This window comes from Coregonus lavaretus (assembly GCF_964263955.1).
Source record: "Coregonus lavaretus genome assembly, chromosome: 20".
NCBI lineage: Eukaryota > Metazoa > Chordata > Actinopteri > Salmoniformes > Salmonidae > Coregonus > Coregonus lavaretus.
Window position 1 is genome coordinate 21,653,586 of NC_140007.1, and position 10,332 is coordinate 21,663,917.

Sequence of the window (10,332 nt, forward strand, 5' to 3'; positions counted from 1 at the left end):
TCACATGGCTCAACCAGTTGTGAGTGTTACGAAGAGAAAAATTATTGCTCAACTCTTCGACCCACCCAACACCCTTTACCTGAATGACAAAGAATATGAAGCTCTAACTATTCCGGGGGGAAATGCTGTGACCTCACTTCACCCATCTGTGTTTTATACCACGGCTCATGCAGATGCTGCTGTAGAACAGTACATTTGCACAGACCAGTTGAATCTCATCGCTATTGCTGATGACTCACAGATCAAGTTATTGATGTAAAACGCTAGAGTCTGTGCCAATTACTACTGCCACATGTACAGTAGATATTGTTGAATAAAATCTTTCTTCCTTTCTCTTTTTCTTTGTCTTCGCTCCCTCTTCTCCTTCTCTTCACTCTCTTTGAAGGTTCAGGCCTTGTTGAAACAGGAAACTGAGTGTCTGAGTAAGAGGTGAATATAAACCCCCCTCCTCTCACATCTCTCCACTCAGATGTACTACAGAGCACTCTGCTCTGGTACACCTACAGAGCCTCCATCTACCACCACTGGCTCCTTTCCCCATTGGAACATCACAGAGGAGGAGAACACTCGTTCTCCATTGGTGTCTGAAGAACTCTCGCACAGATTCTCATACACATCATACTCACATTACACATGTGAATGCTACCAGCAGTGTGAAACGCCCAGACCCACTGGGTTACACCTCTATCCCCATGGTACTCTACTGTGGTACTCTACAGCTCTGACAACAACTCATCCCACAGCATCAGAGGACTGCCGATCATCACCAGTGCCACAACAGGGCAATGCTGTGAGTATTAACTCATTTTCAAGCTGAGAAGTCTAATTGATCTCACTGTATTTCATGTACATGTAAAAGGTTAGTTTTATTCAACCCTGATTTAACTTATTAAAAGCATATTTTTTTGCTTTAACAGAAAGAGGACAACAGTCACGTAAATATATATGACTGATCTTATATGAAGACTTTATAAATACATTTAAACAAAATTGTCCAGCCAGATCTAGACCCCTGCTGTGTTTTCTGACTCCTGGTTGGCAGACTGCTGTGGTTGATAATGGTCATCTGTTCCTGTATATTATAATGTAACATTAGATGGTCCCTTGTAGCTCAGTTGGTAGAGCATGGTGCTTGCAACACAAGGATAGTAGGTTTGATTTCTGCGACCACCCATAATTAAAATGTATGCACTCAATGATTGTACTATGTGAAGTGTTCAACTTGGGCCATAACACACTGGTACTGAGTACCGGCACCTCAAATGTTCTAATGCTTGAGTACTGACGCTTCTTATAGAATATTGACTTCGAAATATTGCAGATTTCCTGCACCTAAATATAAATAGTACCGGCACCCAAAATGAGTACTCTCACCTATTTCAGTCCACTTCAAGCACTGGCTAGGTGCCATATTACAGAGCACTGGGGGAAACTATTTATCTAGAGATATTTAATGGCAATATATTTCATATTACTATTTCTGATATTACCATCTATTTTAAATGTTTTTGAATTAGTCAAAATGAGACACAACCACATCGGGATAGAAAGGTGTTCACAAAAAGACAGCATTTATTTTCTGCTCAAGGATAATACTCCAGTGTTCAGACAAACCCAACCAGCAGCCCATGTGTAAAAACAAGAATTTGGTTGGAAACTAAAGGGTGTTCAGAAGAAGTGGTTTTCGACTTCCTCTCTCCCTTTGTTCAAGTTGTCACTGAACTAGCTTCCTGACAATAAATTAAGAAAGAAATTACAGGCAGGGCTATTTGAAGCCCTTGATATTGTTTGTTTTGATATCTGTTATCTGACATAAGTTACAATGAATTGTGATTGATGCAACAGTACATCAAAAGACATGATGCCCACCCAGAAGTACCTCAGTAACCAAACAGGCTACTAATCAATACCTGTGATTCCCTCCAGCCCACAGAGTTCTCTGGTGACCCTTCCATAAGAGCTCCACATCGCCATGGGCAGTGGGCCCAGTAAAGAGCATCAGGGATCCAGCACTCATGCAGCCTTTCTGGGCCAGGAAGAGCCCGCTGAGCCGGTCATACTGGGTAAGGCCTGGGCTCCATGTCAGATTGAGCACAGGACAGGACAAGGCTCTGGGCAACAAGCCAGTACTAGCCTATTTCAGATGGGCAGTGTCCCCAGGGGTCAATGGCTCTGGGTTTGTCTGGAAACCTATAGGCCAGCGAATTGAAAGTGTGCACAACAGCCAGGTCCATTTATTGTTAAGGACAATAATCGGATGGCCTTCATCTGACGTAAACTTTTACATCAAAACAATGTGACCAACATAATGATGAAGAAAGGTAGTTAGTGTTTCTATACATACATGGCGTGGTGATGCCCCAGATGTTTAGGCCCTATGTTAAATGTGACCATAGTTGGTGTGCAGGAAAGAGAAAAAAACAGACCTCCTGGTCTTCTGTTGAACCACAAGAGGTGAGAAAAGAAAAGAAGCAAGAAGCGAAAGACGTATAGTTAGAAGTGGTGTGACAGGGACCAAGTGACACAATCTGGACTCAGGGGTAGACGTAACATAGTACATGTAAATCTGGTACACTCCAATTAGTATGATATGTTACGTTTCGGATGGTATGTATTAATTTGTGGATGTCTGTCATCCATTTCATATGATATGTTATGAATTACAATTCGTACAATATGTTATGAATTGCAATTCGTACAATATGTTACGAATTTGCTAAACATATAATATATTACGAATTCCAATTTGTTGTGGCTAACGTTAGCTAGGTGGCTAACGTTAGCTGAGTTAGGGTTAGCAGCTAAGGTTGTGGTTAGGTTAAAGGGTTAACGTTACAGTGCCTTGCAAAAGTATTCATCCCCCTTGGCATTTTTCCTATTTTGTTGCATTACAACCTGTAATTTAAATGGATTTTTATTTGGATTTCATGTAATGGACATACACAAAATAGTCCAAATTGGTGAAGTGAAATGAAAAATATTACTTGTTTCAAAAAATTCTAAAAAATCAATAACGGAAAAGTGGTGCGTGCATATGTATTCACCACCTTTGCTATGAAGCCCCTAAATAAGATCTGGTGCAACCAATTACCTTCAGAAGTCACATAATTTGTTAGATTGCACACAGGTGGACTTTATTTAAGTGTCACATGATCTGTCACATGATCTCAGTATATATACACCTGTTCTGAAAGGCTCCAGAGTCTGCAACACCACTAAGCAAGGGGCACCACCAATCAAGCAGCACCATGAAGACCAAGGAGCTCTCCAAATAGGTCAGGGGCAAAGTTGTGGAGAAGTACAGATTAGGGTTGGGCTATAAAAAAATATCAGAAACTTTGAACATCCCACAGAGCATCAATTAAATCCATAACAAAAAAATTGAAAGAATATGGCACTACAACAAACCTGCCAAGAGAGGGCCGCCCACCAAAACTCATGGACCAGGCAAGGAGGGCATTAATCAGAGAGGCAACAAAGAGACCAAAAATAACCCTGAAGGAGCTGCAAAGCTCCACAGCGGAGATTGGCGTATCTGTCCATAGGACCACTTTAAGCCGTACATTCCACAGAGCTGGGCTTTACGGAAGAGTGGCCAGAAAAAAGCCATTCCTTAAAGAAAAAAATAAGAAAACATGTTTGGTGTTCGCCAAAAGACATGTGGGAGACTCCCCAAACATATGGAAGAAGGTACTCTAGTCAGATGAGACTAAAATTGGGCTTTTCTGGCGCAAACCCAACACCTCTCATCAACCCCCCCTGAGAACACCATCATGCTTCACTGTGGGGATGTTTTTCATCGGCAGGGACTGGGAAACTTATGTACGCTCATTTTAATTCCAGGTTGTAAGGCAACAAAGGCAACAAAATAGGAAAAATGCCAAGGGGGGTGAATACTTTCGCAAGCCACTGTAGGGTTTTGGGAAGGATCAGCCAATATGCTAAGTAGTTGCAAAATTGCTAAAATTCTAAAGTTGTCCATGATGAGATTTGAACACGCAACCTTTGTAACCATAACAAACGTAACATATCATACTAATTTCAGTGTCCTGAATTTACATTTACTATATTACGTCTAGTCTATGAGACCAGGCTGGGTGACAATGAAGTCCTCCTTCTTTCTGAGCTGTCACTCAAGATGTTAGTTTATGAAGATCACAGCAATAATTTGTAATCATTTCTTTTATGTCTTTCCTAACAATGACTACTCAGGTTAAGTGTGAAGTGAAAGCATAAATGTACAAAGAAATGTTGTCCTGTATGCAGTGCTTTTTAGATCATTTTTGTTTTCAGCATGAACATACTGCATTGTCATGGTTTGAGGTTCTTATAGTAGAGTCAGAGTGACAGTACTCTTTCATGTCTCTGTTTTGTCCATAGAGAGCAGCAGGTATGTGGTAGTGGCCCTGTACAACTATCCCACTGGACATCCAGCACACTGCCGCATTCGTGCAGGAGAGAGAATCAACGTGCTTTCATAGTAAGAAATCATAGCCTCTACCTACAACTACCACAATTACTACAACTGCTACTACTATAGTTATTACAACTGTACTGTGCTTTTTCTATGTAACCTATGTATCTCTTTTTGTGTTTCTGTGAATGTGCATGTCTATATAGCGAGGGGGAATGGTGGAAAGTTAGATCCTCTGCCACAGGCAATGAGAGCTACATCCCCAGCAACTACACAGCCAGGGTGTACCACAGGTGAGTCCACTGATCCATCTGACTATTCTCCTTTGGAGCTCTATTTACATGGATCTGTCTATTTCTCTATTCTCTTGCCCTAGGTGTCAGTATGAGGGTCTCAGCAGAAAGAAGGCTGAGGAGCTCCTGTTGCTGCCCCACAACCAGACTGGCTCTTTTCTGGTCCGGGAAAGTCAGACCTGCCCTGGTGAGTTCAGTTCACACTCCTAACACATTATCAAATGCTAACAAGAACAGGGAAACCAGCTTAAAATTGTAATTGATAAACCCGAAGTGATAAAACTTTGTGACTGAAGTATGGTGTTCACTGTCCACTCTAGGTGCCCACTCCCTGTCAGTGCGTAAGACCAGTGACCAGGACCGTTCTTCAGTCAAACACTACCGGATCCAACAACTGGAGAACGGCTGGCACTACATCTCCCCCTGCCTCACCTTCCCCACCCTCACAGCCCTGGTGGACCACTACTCAGGTCAGTAAACAGTGGCTTGTGAAAGTATTCACCCCCCTTCGCTTTTTTCCTATTTTGTTGCCTTACAACCTGGAATTAAAATAGATTTTTGGGGGGTTTGTATCATTTGATTTACACAACATGGCTACCACTTTGATGATGCACATTTTTTGTTGTTGTGTGAAACAAACAAGAAATAAGACAAAAAAACAGAAAACTTGAGCGTGCGTAACTATTCACTCCCCCCCAAAGTCAATACTTTGTAGAGCCACCTTTTGCAGCAATTACAGCTGCAAGTCTCTTGGGGTATGTCTCTATAAGGTTGGCACATCTAGCCATTGGGATTTTTGCCCATTCTTCAAGGCAAAACTGCTCCAGCTCCTTCAAATTGGATGGGTTCCGCTGGTGTACAGCAATCTTTAAGTCATACCACAGATTCTCAATTGGATTGAGGTCTGGGCTTTGACTAGGCCATTCCAAGACATTTAAATGTTTCCCCTTAAACCACTCGAGTGTTGCTTTAGCAGTATGCTTAGGGTCATTGTCCTGCTGGAAGGTGAACCTCCGTCCCAGTCTCAAATCTCTGGAAGACTGAAACAGGTTTCCCTCAAGAATTTCCCTGTATTTAGCGCCATCCATCATTCCTTCAATTCTGACCAGTTTCCCAGTCCCATCCGATGAAAAACATCCCCACAGCATGATGCTCCCACCACCATGCTTCACTCTGGGGATGGTGTTCTTGGGGTGATGAGAGGTGTTGGGTTTGCGCCATACATTGCGTTTTCCTTGATGGCCAAAAAGCTCAATTTTAGTCTCATCTGACCAGAGTACCTTCTTCCATATGTTTGGGGAGTCTCCCACAATCCGTTTGGCGAACTCCAAACGTGTTTTCTTATTTTTTCTTTAAGCAATGGCTTTTTTCTGGCCACTCTTCTGTAAAGCCCAGCACTGTGGAGTGTACGGCTTAAAGTGGTCCTATGGACAGATACTCCAATGTCCACTGTAGAGCTTTGCAGCTCCTTCAGGGTTATCTTTGGTCTCTTTGTTGCCTCTCTGATTAATGTCCTCCTTGCCTGGTCCATGAGTTTTGGTGGGCGGCCCTCTCTTTGCAGGTTTGTCGTAGTGCCATATTCTTTCCATTTTTTTAGTTATGGATTTAATGGTGCTCCGTGGTATGTTCAAAGTTTCTGATATTTTTTTATAACCCAACCCTGATCTGTACTTCTCCACAACTTTGTCCCTGACCTGTTTGGAGAGCTCCTTGGTCTTCATGGTGCTGCTTGCTTGGTGGTGCCCCTTGCTTAGGGGTGTTGCAGACTCTGGGGCCTTTCAGAACAGGTGTATATATACTGAGATCATATGACAGATCATGTGACACTTAGATTGCACACAGGTTGACTTTATTTAACTAATTATGTGACTTCTGAAGGTAATTGGTTGCACCAGATCTTATTTAGGGGCTTCATAGCAAAGGTGGTGAATACATATGCACGCACCACTTTTCTGTTATTAATTTTTTAGAATTTTCTGAAACAAGTAATTTTTTTCATTTCACTTCACCAATTTGGACTATTTTGTGTATGTCCGTTACATGAAATAAAAATAAAAATCAATTTAAATTACAGGTTGTAATGCAACAAAATAGGAAAAACGCCAAGGGGGATGAATACTTTTGCAAGGCACTGTAGGTGGTTAAAGCATATACAGCAGTTTAGAAAATGTTGAAAGCTATAGATACAACTTTTCAAACCATTTTGTGTCCAACCCACGCATTTGAACCTCTGTACAAGGAGTAGTGTAAAACGCACCCAATTGTCATTCTTGAGTAAAAGTAAAGATAGCTTAATAGAAAATGACTCAAGTAAAAGTGAGTAACCCAGTAAAATACTATTTGAGTAAAAGTCTAAAAGTATTTAGTTTTAAATAAGTACTAAAAGTATAAATAATTTCAAATTCCTTATATTAAGCAAACCAATATTTTATTTACAAATAGCCAGGGGCACACTCCAATACTCAGACATCATTGATAAACTAAGCATGTGTGTTTAGTGAGTCCGCCAGATCAGAGGCAGTATGAATTACCAGGGATGTTCTCTTGATAAGTGTGTGAACTGGACCATTTTCCTGTCCTGCTAAACATTCCAAATGTAACGAGTACTTTTCGGTGTCAGGGAAAATGTATGGAGTAAAAAGTACATTATTTTCTTTAGGAATGTAGTGAAGTAAAAGTAGTCAGAAATGTAAAGTACAGATACCCTAGAAAACAACTTAAGTATTTTTACTCAGGTACTTGACACCACTGTGCATAGGTAGCAGTGGGTTGAAAGCTGGGGGCATCTTCAAATCAAATCAAATCAAATCACATTTTATTGGCCACATGCGCCGAATACAACAGGTGCAGACATTACAGTGAAATGCTTACTTACAGCCCTTAACCAACAGTGCATTTATTTTTAATAAAAAAGTAGAATAAAACAACAAAAAAGTGTTGAGAAAAAAAGAGCAGAAGTAAAATAAAATAACAGTAGGGAGGCTATATCTACAGGGGGGTACCGGTGCAGAGTCAATGTGCGGGGGCACCGGCTAGTTGAGGTAGTTGAAGTAATATGTACATGTGGATGGAGTTAAAGTGACTATGCATAAATAATTAACAGAGTAGCAGCAGCGTAAAAAGATGGGGTGGAGGGGGGCAGTGCAAATAGTCTGGGTAGCCATGATTAGCTGTTCAGGAGTCTTATGGCTTGGGGGTAGAAGCTGTTGAGAAGTCTTTTGGACCTAGACTTGGCACTCCGGTACCGCTTGCCGTGCAGTAGCAGAGAGAACAGTCTATGACTAGGGTGGCTGGAGTCTTTGACAATTTTGAGTGCCTTCCTCTGACACTGCCTGGTATAGAGTTCCTGGATGGCAGGAAGCTTGGCCCCTGTGATGTACTGGGCCGTACGCACTACCCTCTGTAGTGCCTTGCGGTCGGAGGCCAAGCAGTTGCCATACCAGGCGGTGATGCAACCAGTCAGGATGCTCTCGATAGTGCAGCTGTAGAATTTTCTGAGGATCTGAGGACCCATGCCAAATCTTTTCAGTCTCCTGAGGGGGAATAGGCTTTGTCGTGCCCTCTTCACGACTGTCTTGGTGTGTTTGGACCATGATCGTTTGTTGGTAATGTGGACACCAAGGAACTTGAAGCTCTCAACCTGTTCCACTACACGCCCCGTCGATGAGAATGGGGGCGTGCTCAGTCCTCTTTTTTTCCCCGTAGTCCACAATCATCTCCTTTGTCTTGGTCACATTGAGGGAGAGGTTGTTTATTGTATTTTTAGTCATTGTATTGTAGTATTCATGTGAAGCCTGAGTTGCAACAGATTGATTGATGTTTCCTTCCAGAGGTCACTGATGGGCTGTGCTGTCTGCTGGGGGAGCCCTGCTTCATCCAGGGGTCCAACAGCATTCCTGTGGCTACTGGCCCACTACCCATGGCCGTTAGGAAACCCACCCTCAACTGGAAAGATGCGGACAGGTGAGGTCATGTACTGTTGTCGTAATAGTTCCCTGTAGCTCAGTTGGTAGAGCATGGCGCTTGCAACGCCAGGGTTGTGGGTTCGTTTCCCACGGGGGGCCAGTATGAAAATGTATGCTCTGGATAAGAGCGTCTGCTAAATGACTAAAATGTAATGTAAATGTAAGATGCCAGTCTCTGTGTACGCATGTCTGCCAATAAATCTATTATTTGTCAGCATTTCCTCACTAATGGGTTTTCTCTCTGTCTGTCTGCAGCTCCATGATTTTTGGCAAGGACAATGAGGATTCCCTGGTGAGCGAGGGCCTGAGAGAGGCCATCAGTTCCTACCTCTTCATGACAGGGGACGGCAGCCAGAAATGGGACAGCTGAGACTGTAGCTGTCCTCAGAGAGACAAATAGTGAGATACACATAGACTAAAACGGAGCAATGAGCTTACCTACTGGGGCAGAGGGTACCTGAGGACCATATTACGTGGCCATGAACCTAATGGATCTCTAACATTGTTGAGGGAACTGAGATTCACAACTCAACCACTGCAGAGAACCATTGTTCTCAAAGCCATGGTTGTAAAGTGCTCACATTGCCAAGCAGACGAGGCCCATATTTGCTTGGATTCATGATCAGAAAACATTTTTAGATCCTGGAGGCAGACAAAAAAGTACTTTACAGAAATAAGGGAGTATCTGTGCCCATAGGAACACAACGTGTTCTTAATACAGAGATCATGCATTCAAACTGATTATAGGTTGCAACATTGAAAAAGTGTCCGGAATGATCCTCACTGTGTCAAATTGTGTGCATGATCTCTAATGTCAAACTAGAACAGTAGGTCTAAAGAGAGTGACACGATATGTTGCAATTTATTATGATTTTTGAAAGGCTGTTAACTTCATATTGAAATGTTCAATTCAGCCTTACTCATGATAAGTAACCACAGCTGATTACAATGTTCCTTACAGAAAGTAGTTTGATGGTGAGGTATACAGCCATATGAAAGTCATAACCACCTGCACGTTTCAAATAGATCCCGTATCATCAGTAAACAGACTATTTGGTTGGTTTTGTTGAACTACCTTGAAAACAAGGAACTGTTTGTTGTATGGGTTTCCTGTCCTGAACATAAACACATTTTAGCTGTTGCTTGTTCTCCACCGCACCGCAGTCTAACTTTGGCACAGGATATGGTCAAGGTGCAGTGGAAAAAATGATAGAGTACGGCAGAGACCGCAGAAAGTTATGGGTAGTGCTAAAGAGCATCTCAAAATTATGTGAAATATTTAAGTAATAAGGCAAGAGGGGGTGTGGTATATGACCAATATACCATTGCTAGGGGCTGTTATTATGCAAGATGCAACGCGGAGTGCCTGGATACAGCCCTTAGCCATGGTATATTGGCCACATACCACAAACCCCCAAGGTGCCTTATTGCTATAATAAACTGGTTACCAACGTAATTAGAACAGTAAAATAAATGTTTTGTCATACCCTTGGTGTACCACGGCTGTCAGCCAATCAGCATTCAGGGCTCGAACCACCCAGTTTGTAATATGGTATAAAACACTTAAATGTGCTTATGTGGTTTCATCAACTGAAACAATACACTGTATATATTATGTGATCAATAAACATTTTGGAAATGTTTTTTTCTTACTATCCTA

The 10,332-nt window shown here is 42.1% G+C and overlaps 1 protein-coding gene across 1 annotated transcript; it reads left to right on the plus strand.

Moving 5' to 3' along the window:
* Positions 1-463: 463 nt before the first annotated feature.
* On the plus strand, positions 464-10,315 carry LOC311147982 (src-like-adapter 2). The gene is made up of 8 exons (XM_084184848.1): positions 464-790; positions 1,927-2,063; positions 4,381-4,480; positions 4,621-4,707; positions 4,791-4,894; positions 5,028-5,177; positions 8,538-8,670; positions 8,928-10,315. Exons 2-8 carry the CDS (start codon positions 1,973-1,975, stop codon positions 9,040-9,042), a joined length of 780 nt encoding a protein of 259 aa, XP_084040974.1. The 5' UTR covers positions 464-790; positions 1,927-1,972; the 3' UTR covers positions 9,043-10,315.
* The last annotated feature ends 17 nt before the right edge of the window (positions 10,316-10,332 follow it).

Bases quoted from the DNA above. Each gene is read 5' to 3' on its own strand.
- LOC311147982 (XM_084184848.1), top strand. From the start codon at position 1,973: ATGGGCAGTGGGCCCAGTAAAGAGCATCAGGGATCCAGCACTCATGCA. The intron at 4,481-4,620 runs GTAAGAAATCAT...ATGTCTATATAG, and splicing joins AGAATCAACGTGCTTTCATA to CGAGGGGGAATGGTGGAAAG. The intron at 4,708-4,790 runs GTGAGTCCACTG...CTCTTGCCCTAG, and splicing joins ACAGCCAGGGTGTACCACAG to GTGTCAGTATGAGGGTCTCA.